Here is a 16410-nt window from a genome sequence, read left to right as displayed (position 1 = left end):
AACCCAGCTCTAGTTTCTAGCTACAGGTCTTCACGACAACAACTGAGGAAGAGCGCCCAAACTATAAAAACAGAAAAACACAACGTTTGGCCAAACGTATCACTCAAGACTTTAATAAGAGTAATGAGACACCACAACTACTTATGTGTAAAAATACAACGTTTATTCTGGGACATTGCCCCTTGGGACGTGTGGCCCCAGCCTGTCGGGAGCAGTCCCAGGGCCTGAGTGACGCCATTCCCCTTCCCTAAAATAGGAAGTTATTCCAAAGGAGAAAGGAGAGGCCAGAGAGATCTATACAAGACCTCTCTTCCTTGAGATGCAGGGAGGCAGAGGGTGGGGGAGCTGGGAAGGGAGCCAGTCCCTCCAACAAATACTCCGCATTCAAAGTTTCCTGCACATTTTCCTCCTAATCTGGAGTTAAGAGGAGCAAGAGGTGTCCCAGGGCCCAAGAGTAGAACAAGGATGGGTAACTCTAAAAGTGTTTGTATGTAATAGGCTCTGATCTGGCCCTGACCCCTGGCTGTACTCTGGACTTCCATGAAGAGAAGTTCATTGCCTAAGAGGGCCGGAACTTGGCTGGAGTTCTGCCTTCATTCTTCACATTGAGAAATCGTTAAGTTTGCCGCCTACTCTTTGTTCCCTTTGGCCAGTGACCCCACTCTCTGGGAACAGGATCTCGGTGACTTTCTCTGGAATCTTGTAAGGGATAAGTGCTTTGTGTCTGAGACAACCTCAGGTAAACGGACCAAGACGTGCCTTCCACAGTCATAAAGAGAAGCTGGAGGGCCAAAACCTATAAAGTTGGGCACTAAAGCTGCTCAGGCTGCCGAAGAGACAGCAGAGAGACCCTGGAGACAGCTACTGTCCCCTGTGCCCAGTGGTCTGGTCCGAATCACAGCCCCTCACCTTTCCCAGAGTTAGCCTGTGTTTCAAATGCATACGATCGGCGCTGGGGCGACTCAACAGGGTCAGGGAGCTGGGGTTCTCTCGGGGGCAGACTAAACCGACTCCGGGGTCCAGACCCTTCTGTGCCTTCAGCTGGGAGCTCCAGGCAGCTAAGGGGCCGAGGACAATAGGCAGAGATCATGCTATAGGGGGAGGTTTTGGGGATGAGGCTGTAGTCCCCAGCCCCAGTACAGGTCTGGGTCCGCCGAACTGCCTGAGCTTCAGTCCTCTGGCGGTCCCGGGCCAGGGCCACAGCAGCATCAAAGGAAAGACTGCCCCCATTCCTCCAAGAGGAGCGGGAGGCTCGGGACCCCCAGGCCCGTTCCCCAGGAGTTCCATCAAGCCGGCCAGGCCTTGGGCATGGGTTTGCTGGTGCCACGTGGATCTTGCCACACATTGCACTGGGCATCTTGGCAAACTGTGGTTTGGGGGGCACCACAGGCACAGAGCGGACCTGTTGGACCTGAACCAGGGTGGAAGCCAGGCGCATGCTCACACCACCAGCTGAGCCAAGGGGACTGGGCTGCCCCTCTGGATCCATCTCCTCTGGCCGGGGTGGCTGTGGGGCTGCGTGTTCTGTCTCAGAGGGCTGGGCATTGCCCTCTTTGGCACTGTCAACCTCCAGGGACTCTACATGTGGCACTTCAGGGAGGGAGCCCTCTTCTACATGGTCACCTCCAGCCCTCTGGTCTCCCTCAGCTTCTCCATCTCCACACTCCCGTTCCTTGCTGACCTTCCCTGCTCCTCCTTCAGCTGCTGCTTCTGGGATTCTGCTATCTTCACCATCTCCTTGGTCTTCTCTTGCCTCTTGGTTCTCATCCCCCCTCTGCCCTTTGACCTCATCTTCTCTGCCTCCTTCAGCCTCTTGTTTGTGTACAACTTCCCAGCTCTCTTCAGCAATTTGGTTTTCCTGGGCCCCATCCTCTGGGTCCCTCCCGGCTTCTCCCTGGGCTTCATCTCCTTCCTCCTCTTCTTCTCGCTCGGTCTTTCTTTCCTTCCCCTGCTCCCCTCCTGTTTCCTCCACACCCTTAGCTTCCTCTGTACTCTCATCCTCCTGCTGACCTTTGGACTCCTCTCCCTTGGCCTCTGTCTCCTCTCTCCCTTCCCCACATCTTTCGCTCAAACTGTCAATCACCTTTTGGCTTCCCTCAGCCTCCACTCCTTCCTCACTGGCCTCTCCACCCTCCACTCCACTCTCTGGACTCCCCTCAGCCTCCTCCCTGATGTCCCGTCTACTTCCAGGCTCAGCCTCCTTGCCCTCCTCAACTTCCCAGAATACCTGTTCTCCCTCCGCCTGTCCTGGAGCCTCCTGTCTTCCAGACCCTGTTCCCTTTTCCTCTAGACTGCCTGAACCCTCCCAGGTCGGGAGTTTGGGCCCCAGAAGGGGACTTAGGTCATCATAGGCACTCAGGAAGACTTCCTCCCCACTTTCCTCCTCTGCTTCAGGCCCGGAGCCAGGAGAGTCCAGGGAACAGCAGCTGGGGGCCAGGACAAACTGAGCCTCATCCAGAGACAGGTCATCCAGGGGTGGCTCCACAGAGAACTCCTCCACCTGTAAGCACAGCATCGTGGCTCAGGACCAGGTGGCCCCGTCCACCCTCTGGATTCCTTAGCACCCCCAAACCCAGCACAGCGCCTCCTTACCTGAGGCCCAACTCCCAGGAGCTCCTCCAGGTAGCCCATCCCAGGGTCGTCCTCCCCAGGGGAGAAGGCTGCTCCTGCTGGTCCTGCCTTGGCCACCTCCCCATCCACCACCCCCACCCACTCGGGCTCTGAGCTGCTTGAGTCCTCTAGGAAGGAGAAGGAATCCTGCACCTCCTGGGACAGGCAGTCCTCCAGGGCAGGGGTCATGTCCGCTGGGCCTGAGTCAGCCAGGGGACCTGGGGCTGGACTTGCCTCCAACTTCTCATCTGTTGGGAGAAAGGTAGTCCCAGGAATACAAAGGTCAAGACCAGCCCTGACCCTTTCCAATGTGAGTCTTCCTAGCATTGCTACAGTATGGGCCCAACATTCCCAGCATAGATCCTCCATGTGGCCGATCCTCTCAGACCAATATCCCTAACCATTGGCTTAGAGCCACCTTTATTGAGCTCCTACCAGGTGCCAAGCACTGTGCTATACATTTTATAATGCATTATCTTATTTTCTCCATAAAACAACCCTATAATGTAGGGTATTTTTCCCCATTTTATATATGAGGAAAGTGAGACTCAGAGAGATTTGTCCATGGTCACACAAACAACGAGTGGCACAGCCAAAATTTGAATCCAAGACTACTTAACTCTGTAGCCCTTATCCTTATCCAGTACCTAGTGCTGCCTCAATACTTCTCATTATTGACACTTCAGGAACTGGAGTCAGAGCAAAGATCAAATCCCAGCTCTGCCACCTCCTACCAAATTGCTTAACCTAAGTCTCAGGTTACACTGCTGTAATATAAGGATAAAAACAATACCTGTGTCAACATTATGAGAAAATGAAATGAGCTAATGCCTTCAAAGTCCTTAACAAAGCACATCATAAACTCTCGACAAATGTTAGCTATTAGTATTAATATTATTATTATTACCATCATCTATGATATATTCCCACTTTGTACTTAGTAATCCCTGCTGTATATATATGACACAGATCCCCATTCTTGGATATATCAGTGATCTAAGGCTGCCAGAGATCCTCTCTGCAAGAATTTCACACAACCTGATAATATTACTGGATTCCCCCCATCTTGAATCCGGGGAGGCAGCTAAAGATAACCAGCCAAAGCCCAGAGCAGATCCCCAGCATCGGAGCCTCAGCCTAGAGTTCTAGTCCCCTCTCCCAGCCCTGGGAAATCCTTGAATCCTCACCTGGGGGACCAGGGCCAAGGCCAGGGCCAGAGCCAGGGCCAGAGGCAGGGCTTGGCCGGGGCTGTAGGGTGGGGTACTCAAGACCACGGGCAAGCCCGGCCAAGGAGACGTTAGAGATGATGTTCGGGGATATGTTGAGCATAGAACTGATGTGTGGTGGGAGGTTGACATCGTAGGGCTCTGAGATGTGGACGCCAGCACGGCGCTCTGCATGGCTGCTGCCCCCAGCACGGATTGCTGACCGCCCAGGTCGTGGTGTGCCGGGCTCAGAGCTCGTGCCAGCCAGTGCTTCTGCCTCGGGCTCCTGTTCACCCTCTGCTGCTTCCACAGAATCATTCTCCAAGCTCGCCAGCAACAGTGGGCATGGCCGAGGACTGCTGCGTCCCACCAGCCCCTCTGGCTCTGTGGAGGAGAGAGAGGTAGGCAACAGCCTCTGCAAGGGGCCTGGGCACCTCAGAAAGGCTCCAGAGAGTGCCCCCTGTTTTCTCTAGCCTGGAATACACCAGGCCCATCTTCCCGTAGCCGCTACTGCAAACCCTACAGTCAGCAGGTCAGACGTCACCCCACCAACACCTACTTAGGAACCCCCTTCCCTCCCTGGAGGTACAGTCACTAGCCATCACTACCCGCACCCCGCCCCGACACACACACAGGAGTGCACACCTATACTCACCATCACTGACCCCAGCCACAGCACTCAGTGAGTCCATGCTCTTGGCTGGCCGCAGAGTCACCTTATCAGATTTGTCCTCTGCAAGACAGGGATGTGCGTAGAGCCAGGGCCTGGCACACCCTCAGCAGAGCTCCCCCTACATCTCCCCAGACTTACCCCTGTCCTCAGCTCCCCGTGGAAGTTTACGCTTGGTCTCATGGCCAGAGCGACCCAGATTGAAGATAGATCTCCACTTCCTGACCTTCAAAGACCCCTTCCTCCTGGAGGGGATGGAGAAATCACTGCAGTTGGAGCCTGGTGGCCAGTGCAGGGGAGGAGGGCCCAGGAAGAAGGCCTTACTTGTGCTCTGCAATCTCTATGATAGTGTGATAAGGCCGCATCTGTGGGGGTCCATCACCAGACTGCAGGGTGCTAGGCAGGTGGTAGGGCAGGGATCGGGGCATAAGGTCCTCGGGGCTGCCTGACACCCGGACCCCTGGAAGTGATCGCCATCCACTTTCCACCTCACCACCTAGGAAAAGAAGAGGAATTGGCCAGCCAGGAACAGAGAGAGGGCTTTGGGTACGGAGCTCCTCACTGCACCCTCCCACTCACCAACTACCATGCTAGGGATACACCTGGAGGCAGACCCTCTGTGTCTAGCTCCTCAAGAGAGAGTCCTCAGGGACAAAGTGGGCCAGGAGATCCCGGGACATTGGCCCGGTGGGCCGGGGGTGGGAATGATCCTTCACTAGCCTCGAGAACCAGGATGGATGGTGATTAAGAGGCCAAGTTATGCCATGGACGGAGAGCAGAAGAGGCCTACTCAAGTCCTGACTGCACCATTCTCTCTGCAGGGTCTTCTCCACGTGACCATAAGCAACAATACTTTATGAGACTCAGTTCTGTCATCCACAAAGCAGGGAAACTGAACTAGATGATCTTGGAGGCTCTCTATAACTCTGACATGACTCCCAGACAGAGAATGGTGATTTGGTGAGTTGGAAGGGCACTGACCAGAGAGAGCAGCACCCTCAAAGAGCTGGTCCACATGTGTGAGGATGAACTCGACGACAATGGACTGCACCCGCACCTCCATGAAGGCTGCTGTCCCATTGAAGCCTGAGGCCTCTATGTCCTTAGACCTGTGGAGGTGTGGAGTTATTCTCCCCCAGCCCCACCACACTTCCCCATTCGAATTCTCCCTAAAAAGATCTTACACCCTTTCCCCTGAATGCCATTAACCCCATCTCCACCTCTTAATCTACATGCATGATTCAAGTCTCAAATGGCCACTTCCTCCAGGAAGCCTTCTTGGACACCATCCTCAGGATTAATCTCTACCTCCTCTGCAGGGTGCCTTGTGTATAACGAATCTCAGGACTTCTCATAGTCTGCCTTGCACCACAGGGAGTGACATGCAGCCCACTTCTCCAAGACATTTGCTCAACAAACGTTTGACAAGGATCCCCCCAACCCCTTCCTGCTCCAGTCCCTGAGCTAAGTGATGCAGTGTAAGAAAACACAAAGGTCTGGGAATTCCCTGGCAGTCCAGTGGTTAGGACTCCGTCCTTCCACTGCAGGGGGCACGGGTTCGATCTTTGGTCAGGGAACTAAGATCCTGCATGCCCCTCAGTGTGGACAAAAAAGAAAAAGAAAACACAAAGGCCCTGTCCTTAGGGACTTTACTCAAGCTCAGAGAAGGGGCTCACGTGGGTGAGCTCCATCACACTCAATGTGATCCTGAAACTTCCTGTTCTCACTGGGTGAGACCCCTCTCCAGTGCACCCGCACAGCCACACCCCCTCCTCGAGCAGCTTCCCAGGGGCTAGGCTCTGCCAGGATCCCCACACATGCACCCACCTCAGCAGGTTGGGGGCCCACACGATGGCCAGGTTGCGGGCGTGCATGTTGGTCTGGGCACTCAATGAGGCCATGTGCACCAGGTGCCGCATGAGGAACTCCAGGGTCCTGCAGAAAGGGGGCGTTGTGGGGTAGAGCTCACAAAGGGAGCGCTCAGGCAGAGGCAGGATTGAGGGGTGGTGCAAGAAGAGAAGTGAGCAGTCAAGGCCCCAGGTGGACAAAGAGCCTGGGCTGAGCGGGGTGAGTCGGGACTCTGGGTGGGGAGGAGGCCCACACACCTGTAGTTTGGGACAGGGAGTTCTCGAAGCACCTCTAGGATCTTGACCAAGCGCTCAGGTTCCAGTTGCACTGCCACAGCCTCCTGGTTGAAATCAAGGAGCAGGAGTCACTGACCCAGCGCTGCCCCTGCTTCCTCCCCAGAGTTCTGAGCCAAACTCTCAGAAACAGTCTGTGCTGTACCCCACTCCATCCCCCAGGTTGAATCTTCGAAGCACACTGACGTAGAATCTGGGTGCCCCAGGACCTGCAGATGAATCTTGGCTATGCCGCTTACTAGCTTTGTGACCTTGAGCAACTCACGGCCACTCTCTGCCTTAGCGTCCTCGTCAGTAGTGCTCTGGCTCTGGAACACATCAGGGTCCACCCTGTGGGCGCCCCAGGGGCCGCGGAGTTGATTTCAAGGTGTCCAGGAAGGCCCATGCCCACCCATTCTGGCCTGTATGGGCTGAATGGCATGCCCTGGTATTCAGGATCTCTAAATGATGTCATGCTCAATAAAATGCAACTTAATTTAGAAGTGTTACTCAATTCAAGAGAGCACTTTTGTCATGTATTTTCTTATTCAAAAGATGTTCAGCACACGATCACAGTTCATGGAAGGGCACGCTTGAAAAACAATTGACTTCCTAAAAGGGTTCTCATTCTCTTAAATGTAGGGAAGCTCCCGTCTAGGTGATTTCCAAGGGCTTTCCAGCTTCTGCTCTCTCTCTGACCTCTACTCTCCCCCAGTCTCACCCTGCACGGTGTGCAGTTTGCAGGGAAAGGAGAGACAAGGAAGAGCAGAGGGACAGGGGAGAGCAGAGGTAGCAGAGCTAGGAGATTTGTAAGGGACGGGGCTTTTCATTTTCATGTGGTCTCTGTCACGCAGGATCCCTAGGACTCGGTCTGCATTGGACACATCTGAGATGTCAAAACCACAGAGGTCACCCTCAGCCTTCTCTTCTCCCCCGACCCCGCTGTCACTCAACTCACAGCAAACTTGTCATAGAGCCGGTAAGTGAGCAGGGGGTCTGGCAGCTCTCTGAAATAGGCCTTGCACAGGGAGGAGACGCAGTGAATGTCCTGAAGGTAAACATCTCGCCGCAGGTCTGGCTTCCGCTCAGCCTCAAACTCCTGCCTGGGGAGGTGCAGAGTGGTCAGGAGTGGTGACAGTCTGAGGAAATGTAGGGACCCCCACCTACATTAAATCTATGATTTGAGGGACCCTCACCTAGGCAGAGCTGTAGAGATGAGCTCCAGGCAGGGTCGAGGGTCAACATGTATGAATCTTGGAAGGAAGAGGTTGGGGCGTGTATATACGTGAGGCAGCAAGTATAAGGCGTTGTATCTGTCAACGTGCAGAGTGGATGTTGAGATGGGTAAGTGGATAGGTAAATGGGTCTATGCATGAACAGGGGTACATATCAGGATGTAGAGTCAGTGTGAGTAGCAATGTAGGGGTATGTAGGAGTCGGTAGAAGTGGGAGGATGAGCCTAAATGTGTGTTTCTGGGTATGTGTAAAGATGGAGGAGTGTAACTTTCAGAAGGAAGCCTAAGTGTAAATCTTCAGGACCTTGGATTAGGCAACAGTTCCTTGGATATGACATCAAAAGCACATGCAACCAAAGAAAAAAATAGATAAATTTGACATCAAAATTACAAACTGTTGTGTACCAAAAGATGCTATCAAGGAAATGAAGACAACGCACAGAATGGGAGAACATATTTGCAAATCATAGATTTAATAAGTGTCTGATATCCAGAATACATAAAGAACTCTTACAACTCAAAAGACACAAATAACCTAATTATTAAATGAGCAAAGATTTGAATAGACATTTCTCCAAAGATACACAAATGGCTAATAAGCACACAGAAGGTGTTCGACATAATTAGGTATTAGGGAAATGCAAATATAGATGAAATATCACTTCACACACATTAGGGTGGTTATAATCAAAAAGACACACAGTAACAAGTGTTGGCTGGGATGTGGAGAAATTGGAACCCTCACACATTGCTGGTAGGAATGTAAAATGATGCAACTCCTATAGAAAACAGTTTGGACATAGAGTTACCATACGACTCAGAAGTTCCACTCTTAGGTATATACTCAAAAGAACTGAAACCATATGTCCACACAAATACTTGTATACAAATGTTTATAGCAGCATTAATCACAACAGCCGAAAGGTGGAAACAACCCAAGTAGCCATCAACCGATGAATGGGTAAACAAATGTGATAACGCCACACAATGGAATACTATTCAGCCATAGAAAGAAGTGAAGTACTGGTACATGCAACAGTATGCATGAACCCTGAAAACATGCTAAGTAAAAAAAGCCAGACACAGAAATGTACAATTTTATGATTCCACCTATGTGACATGTCCAGAATAGGCAACTCCATAGAGACAGAAAGTAGACTAGCGGTTGCCAGAGGCTGGGGGAGAAGGGCAATGTGGAATGACTGCTAATGGGTGTAGGGTTTCTTTTGGGGTTGATGAAATGCTCTGGAATTAGACAGCGCTGGTTGCACAACCTTGTAAATGTACTAAAAACCACTGGATTATACATTTTTTTTGAATTACACATTTTTAAATGGTGAATTTTATGGCATGTGAATTGTATCTAAATTTGTTTTTAAAGCTGGGTGGGTGCATGTGGGAGGGGAGGAGTGTGTGTGTGTGTGTGTGTGCACGTGTGTGTGTACATGCGTGTGTGCACACACATGCGCGCGTGCAGGCTAGCCTGTGGGGAGTGCGGGGCATGGTGTCAACCTTTCCCGAGGAGACTAGAGCTCCTCCCTTGGACAGTATCTATCATCTTTGTTTCCTTCTCCCCACATCCCCTCACCCCTGTGATTCCTGGCCTCCTGGCCACAGAGCTCTCCCCTCACTGCCTGACTCACCGGAGCTTCTGGATGTTGGAAGAGACCCCTGAGAGGCGGTAGATCCCATCCACCACTCCATACTCCTCCACAAACTCTGCACAGCTCCTTAGCACCTGGGGCACTGGGAACACAGATGGGGCAGAGAAAGAGAAATCAGAAGGTCTGGGAGGTCAGAGACTACAGGGGGTCTGAGAAATGGATGCATCAGGGAAGGGGGCTTGGGGAGACTGAAGGCAAAGCTCGTGGAATAAAAACTTGTCAGGGGGCTTCCCTGGTGGCGCAGTGGTTGAGAGTCCGCCTGCCGATGCAGGGGACACAGGTTCGTGCCCCTGTCCGGGAAGATCCCACGTGCCGCGGAGCGGCTGGGCCTGTGAGCCATGGCCGCTGAGACTGCGCGTCCGGAGCCTGTGCTCCGCAACGGGAGAGGCCACAACAGTGAGAGGCCCGCATACCGCAAAAAACAAAACCAAAAAAAAAACCAAACTTGTCAGAAAGATTACTGCAGGACATCAGCTCCAGCCTGCCAACCCATTACAATCTCTCTGCCCATTGGGCCTAGAGTCTCGGCATAAACTCCCCCAGTAAGGGGGAGCTCACTGCCTCTCCAGACTGCCCATTCCTGTTAGAAAGTTCTGCCTTTGTTGACCTGAAATTCTCTCTCTCTGTAATTACTAGTTGCTATTACAGAAATTTTAAAGGGACAGCAATGTGATTGGAAGAGGACTCAGGGTGAAGGACTGGTCTTGAAAGTGCGTTTACATAACACTCTACATAAGATAAAGGAACATTAGCTCTTGCAACCAAAATGGAACAGAGCTGATGGGCATTATTGTGAAACACCTCCTCTGGTTAGTGAATGCATGGATCTTAGATCTGCCATAGGAAGGTACATGAAGTTGCGACAGACCTTCAGACAGGTCAATTCAGGAGAGAAGCACCTATATGCCAAGCACTATGCATTAGACATGAAAACCGAGGATCATAGAAGTAATGAGTGTGCAGTATCATCCAGCTAGAGCCAGGATTCCAATCCAAGAGTGCAAAAAGCTGTATTCTCTCTCCCTTCTTCGGAGCCCTCCCCAGTTACTAGACCGTAAGCTCCTTAAGGACAAGATCTAAGTGTGACCCATCCTACTGTTCCTCACCTTATCTGTCATGGTGTCTCAGTCATGGGAAACCCTCAGAAACCATGTGTTGAATCTCATCTCCACAAGGCCACATAGTTACCTCTCTAAAGCACTTCAATGCTTTACTTTTTTTTTTTTTTAAGCACTTCCATGCTTTAAATCCTTTGCTACATACACACTCTGCTCCACCCCAATCTTCAATGCTTAGCTTACAAACACAGAATAAAATAGAAACTCCTCAACATGGTATACTGTATAAGACCTTTCACAAACCAGGTCCAGCTGCCATTCCAGCCTTAGCTCCGGCCAGCTCCCCCAATAAATCCTATGATCCAGCACTTTCCTACCCCCTGAACAAGCCTTGGTACTATCACTCATGTTTTCCCTTGCCTGGAAATGCCCTCCTCTCTGTGTCTGCCTGGTGAGCCCCTATGCATTCCTCAAAACACACTTCAGACATCACTTCCAATTCTGAACCCTTTGCTTACATCCGTATTATACTTCCCTAGGTCCTTTGTTTATATCTGTCCATAGCACTTATTGTACTTTGTTATGATTGGTATATTTTGTATCTATACCTTCTGACAAGTAGTAACATCCTCCCCAGCGTCTAGCACAGTGTTGAAACAGAGCAGGTGCTCAACAGATGTTTATTAAATTACTCAATGAATTAGTCAATGAATTGGAGCTTTAATAGAGAATATTACCTAAGACAAAACATTGAGTCCAATTAACTGAGACTCACCAGCGAAATTCCTGTCATGTGTTAGTGTCAGAAAAAGCTGTGCTTCTCCTAAGCCACCTATTTTTTTCTTATGGGCTTTATGAATTTCATACCTGATTACTTTTACCTCTTTAACTACCAGGAAGCTCAGAGCCCATATCTTGGAACCATATAGAACCACCTGAAATGCATTTCTAGGTACTGATTTTACCCCTCCTGTTTTCCCTTCAACTCAGTTCCTTCAGTCATTTATTCTTTTTGTAAAGTTTTGGGTTTTGGAAGTCATCCATCTCAAGCTCTTTGTGGAACTAAGTAAGTTAGAAATACAGACTGAAGAAAATCAACAAATCCATCAAACACTATTTTAAACCCTCTTTATGTGACCCGGAGTCCACACCATTTACCCTCCTGCACCCCAGAGCCAGGACTTGGGTGAGACAAGGAGAGCATCAAGGCTGCAAAATTTAAGCACTCACTCTTAGGGTTGTGCACATGTCAACTGTGCACATGCACGACCTTGAGAGTGAATGCCTCCTTAAGAAAGAAGCACCTAGGGCTTCACTTGCCTGTTCCTGAGAGTAGGAGTTTCCTTACATTTTGCACCCTAGTCACCTCTCTTGCCTCAGCTTAGTCCAGGCTCTACAGTTCACCATCCACCCCTTCAGGACCTCTGCCCATTTGCCAGGGTCCCCTGACCTCAGGTTCCCAGCACTGAATGCAGAGATGAGGCAGACCCTCCTGGTTCAAGCTGTTGCTCTACTCTTGGGCGAATAATGCTACCCCAACTCTTTCGGCCATCACTCTGTTGACTCATAAATAGTTGGCTGTCACCTGAACCCCAGGTTGTTTTCACAGTAACTGCAATCAGTCCAGGTCTTCTCCATCCCATCCTTCTCTGTTGATTTTGAGTCTCCACGGGAGGCCTTTGAAGAAGGCATACCTTTAAAGAAGGCATTTGAGAGCCTAAGGAGTCAGAGCAATAGAGGAAATGGGTCAAGGAGATGGGGGAAGAGATAATAGGATCAGAGGGATGGAGGAGTCAAGGAGACAGAGATAAGAGAAATGGGGTCAGAGATAAAAGTTAGAGACATAGTTGGGGTGGTAGAGTCAAAGGGTGGGTCAGGGAGGAGGGCCTGAAGCTTAGGAAACTGGAGAATCAGAAACCTGAACAAGATCTCAAAGAGATAAATACTAGGAAAAGGAAGAACTCAATTGATATAAGGGCTCGGGAAGGAAGAGACCCACCTAGGGCAAAGAGCTGAGAGAGGGTGCTGAGATGGAGCGAAGCTGCAAGGATGGGGGAAACCAAGATAATCAGGGAGGATAAGTTAACCACAAACACAGCTCTCCTGGCCTGGGCTTTCATTTTTGCTGGATCTTGGCTTAAAAAGAGAAGCCATCACTGGCCTCTCTCTGTCCTTCCACTTTCCACCTGTCTATACTAGGAGGAGCTGGGAGAAGGGGAGAAGGCTTCCACTGCTGCTCTGGTGCCCAAGATACTCCTCCCCCCTTGGACTCAGGTGAGGTTCTTGTGAAGGGCAGGAGGGGCTTCTCTCTCTCTCTCTGGGATTCACTAGGATCAGGACCCAGCAACCAGATGCCTATCCCTTCCAGAGAACATGCCCCTCACCTTCTGGGAATGCCAACAGAGGCCAGGAAGGGATACAGGAGTGGGATCTGGGCTGGCTGTGAGTTCAGTGTTTCAACAGGAGGTTGGCAGGGGGTCCACAGGGAAGGACAGCGCCAGGATGAGGATGCTGAACTGAGGGTTTGCAGAGAACTGGAAGAACGTCAGCCCCAATTAAATCACGTGGCCCTCACCCAAGAGCCATCATTCTCAAGAGGCATCCCTTGTAAAGGAGTCAACCCCACACTGGCGGCTGGGCTGTGCCCTGTTAGAAAAGAAAGAAAGGCACAGAGAAGCCACTTCGGCTGTTTAACACCCTTCCTTGGGGCCTGGGCTTTCCCTTAACTGAGGCCAGTGGGATGGGGGCCTCTGGGGGAGGAGAAAAGGGGAAGGAGGTGTCTGGGGACACAGGGGCGGGGCTAAGAGCAGGAAATGAGCTGGGAACCACCATCACCCTCCCTCTACTGCAGGCACACAGAGCAGCAGCCCAGAGCAGAGAACAAAGAGGAAATGACAGATTGGGGTGGAGGGGGGCGGGAGAAATCATGCCCTTCTTTGGGAGGAGGTCGAAGTACCAAAAAACAAGCTGGGCTGGGCAGTCAGGATACCTGCGTTCAATTCCAAATCAAATCAAGAAATGTTTCTGAGTGTCTACTCCACACCAAGCACAGTTGGGAGCCAATGTTGTCCCTGGTCCTGCTCGTTTCCAAGCGCCCTCCAAGGTAACTCAGGGAGGATGCTTTCCACAGACAGTCCTCACCCCCATCCTCCTTTGTACCCTCTACCCCCATCTTCACACCAGGCCTCAGACCATCTCTCTTACTGTTCTGGTGTTCCCATTTTAGCAGCTTCTCCCCTCACCTTCCACTTTGAACCTGTTTCTCCTTTGCACAGGGAAAACCGGAGAATCAGAGAGACTGGGGGAGGAGACTGTCCCCACCCTGCATCTTCACCTGTGGCCCAGCAAGGCTGCAGAGGGATCAGAGCCCCATAACCTCGTCTCCTCCAACCAGGAAACACCCATCCTCCCCATGTGCCATCCTCAGGCTCTCCAGGGGCCCTTCTCCTGTCTTTTTTCATTCAGACCTAAGGACCATCCATGCCCCTTCAGCCACTCATCTCCTGACCCTGTCCCTTCAGCCTTCCTCTCCTGTCCCCCAGCTGTCATCTCCTCACCTCTGTTTCTTCTACCTCTGCTGGGTCTCCAGTCTCTCCCTCCTCTCCTCTCAGGGCTCCCTCGGTGCCCCCATTCTCATCACCGGTCTCTTCACCCCCAGGCAGTCACTGAGCCACATTTCCTGCCCTGCCTGCTCATCAGTTGCCCGGGGGTGACCCCGAGCCACTGCCCGTCCTCCATGAGCTCCTGGAGGCTGCTTCTGTACCCTCAGCCTAGATCAGGCTGGAGAAGCTCCACGCCTCCCCCTCCGCCCAGCAGCAGCTCCGGGCTGGCCTCCTTACCCTCCTGGCCCGAGTGCTGAAGGTGGTCCTGCAGGTCGCACCCAAACACCCGCTCCTTCGAGCTGCCCTTCTTCTTCCCTTTCTGCCGAGACTTCATGGCCGGAGCCCCAGGGCTCTGGCCCAGCCACCTCTGTCCCCTAAGACCTTTGCCCTACTAGTCCCCCATGGGATCCCAAGCCAGCCTCTGGGCTTGGCCTGGCCCCAGGGGGGCAGGGCTCAGAACTGGGGGTGGAGGGTGGCCTGGGCAACGGGCAGCAGCTCCTGCCTCTGGGGCCCCGGCCACACGGAAGTGGCTGTGGAAGAGGAAGCTGCCAGGACCCCGGCAAGAAGTTGTGTCTCGTGGCGGGGCCTGGCACTCGCCCTTCTCGCCCTGCTCAGCCCTGGGGGCCAGGAAGCTGTGCAGCTCCTTAAACCCGCTTCCTGTTAGAGCATCTTTGCAACCACAGAGCTGGGGTGGGGGAGGTAGCTGACATTCACATCCTCACCCATTGCTGGGCCTCCACTCATTGGTCAACAGGAGGTGATGTCAGAGCCCTGGGGTGGGTGGTAGCGCCTGGGGCGTGAGCAGGTGACTGGCACCCTCGGAGACCAGAATTCTGGGGTCTGAGGTGGAGACCCGAGACTTGCCTAGGAGCAGAGCAACACAGGGCTGTGCAAGGCATACCCAGGAGGGAGGACGGCCAGGCTTTGGCCCTGACCGGCCTGTAGTCTCAGTCAAGTCACATTACTTTGCTGAGCCTCGGTTTCAACACGTATAAAAAAATGGAGAGTGGACTAGATGATCTTTAAATCTTTCCAACTCTAACATTCTGTGGAACTCATTTGAATTTTGGGTTCTTTGACTGTAAAAAGTTACACTGTTGTCTACTTTCCAGGCCTGTTGTAGTGAGACTCCAATACAATACAGGATATAAAATACTGACAACTAAGGCACTGCCTATCTTGGAAGGGCTTATAGTTCCACTGCCAACCTCGACTCTCAGAGATGGCTGAAGGTCTTGTGGAGGCCGTTTCTTTTCCCCCGTCCCCCCTAGTTCCAGGCAAACTAACTCCTCCCCTACTTGGGACCACAAGGAGGATGGTGCTGAGACAGAGAGCACTGAGGTTCAGGACTTACACAGTCCAGGGAGCAAGACAGGAACCGGAAAGAACAGGTTTTATCTGTTTATTTAAAAACAGAATATCTTTTCTATGTACAAATATGAACATATTTACACAAAATATACATACTAGAGTTCCATATCTTCAGGTTCCGCATCCAAAGTCCTGGGCTGGCTGGAGAGCAGGGGATGAGAGTCTCTCCTTTGGTCCAGAAATCCAGCAGAGTTCAGGCTGAGCAGGGTTTGGGCACTAAATCTAGATATTCTGGTTGAATGTATTTGGGTGGGGCAGGCAAAAATGGACCTTATCTAATCCCAACCAGAGAAACAGCTGGAAGTTAGTGACCCAAGTTAGTAACCCTGAGACCCCTGGGGAAAAGGAGACATTCTTGCTCCCAGCAGCTCCTTCACCTCCCTTGGTCTATAATCACTATTCTCTCTCCCCTACACCACAACCAAACCAGGAGCCCTTGTCACCAAGTCCTAGCAGCCCCCCACCAAGGGATCACAAACAACTGTGGATACAACTAAGAAAACATGAGGCTAGGGGAAGAGCTAAGGAGCCCCTAGGGTCAAGGACTCTACCTACCCTCCCATAGCCAGTAACTGAGGGGCGCACACCCCTCCTTCAAACTCTATCAGCTCTTAGGCTCCCTCCCAAGAGCCTGCCTTGGGATTAAGATGCCTTAGATGGAGCACCTTTCAGAACCACAGGAATTAACCCCCTGGGGTAGGACCTGAGCAAGGTCTAGCTTTGCTGAATTCTTGTGTAGGCTGATGTCACTTTAAGCAGTCCTTGCAATAATAAATGTCCAGATGAATCAAAAGTTTATAAAAAGTCTTTTCTCTTATTAATGCATTTGGGGCAGTAGTCCTTAAAGAAGCTCCACTGTGCAGGTTTATGTACAA

General features: G+C 51.7%; 1 protein-coding gene across 9 annotated transcripts; it reads right to left on the bottom strand.

The window, feature by feature from the left end:
• Positions 1-141: 141 nt before the first annotated feature.
• On the bottom strand, positions 142-16231 carry ARHGAP30 (Rho GTPase activating protein 30). Of its 9 annotated transcripts, XM_089912401.1 has the most exons (14): positions 14402-14516; positions 9484-9586; positions 7802-7858; positions 7564-7708; positions 6866-6956; positions 6591-6673; positions 6313-6420; positions 5467-5594; positions 4810-4981; positions 4627-4730; positions 4471-4548; positions 3798-4199; positions 2593-2858; positions 142-2500 (listed from the first exon to the last, which is right to left on the bottom strand). In XM_089912401.1, exons 2-14 carry the CDS (start codon positions 9542-9544, stop codon positions 896-898), a joined length of 3300 nt encoding a protein of 1099 aa, XP_089768527.1. In that variant the 5' UTR covers positions 9545-9586; positions 14402-14516; the 3' UTR covers positions 142-895. The 9 variants fall into 9 exon arrangements, with proteins under 9 accessions (XP_089768527.1, XP_089768521.1, XP_022415020.1 ...); XM_089912395.1 differs by lacking the exon at positions 6866-6956 and having other exon boundaries at positions 7802-7918; positions 14402-15606; XM_022559312.2 differs by lacking the exon at positions 7802-7858.
• Positions 16232-16410: the final 179 nt, after the last annotated feature.

The sequence above is a fragment of the Delphinapterus leucas genome, chromosome 1 (genome assembly GCF_059928025.1).
Source record: "Delphinapterus leucas isolate spDelLeu-1000000601 "Yukka" chromosome 1, BTC_Dleu_Yukka2, whole genome shotgun sequence".
Taxonomy (NCBI): domain Eukaryota; kingdom Metazoa; phylum Chordata; class Mammalia; order Artiodactyla; family Monodontidae; genus Delphinapterus; species Delphinapterus leucas.
Note: the sequence above shows the minus strand (reverse complement) of the source record. Positions and strands in the feature narration are given on the sequence as shown.

Bases quoted from the DNA above. Each gene is read 5' to 3' on its own strand.
- ARHGAP30 (XM_089912395.1), bottom strand. From the start codon at position 14,498: ATGAAGTCTCGGCAGAAAGGGAAGAAGAAGGGCAGCTCGAAGGAGCGG. The intron at 6,421-6,590 runs GTGTGTGGGCCT...CCCTTTCTGCAG, and splicing joins CTCCCTGTCCCAAACTACAG to GACCCTGGAGTTCCTCATGC. The intron at 4,200-4,470 runs GTGAGTATAGGT...TCTCCTCCACAG, and splicing joins TGTGGCTGGGGTCAGTGATG to AGCCAGAGGGGCTGGTGGGA.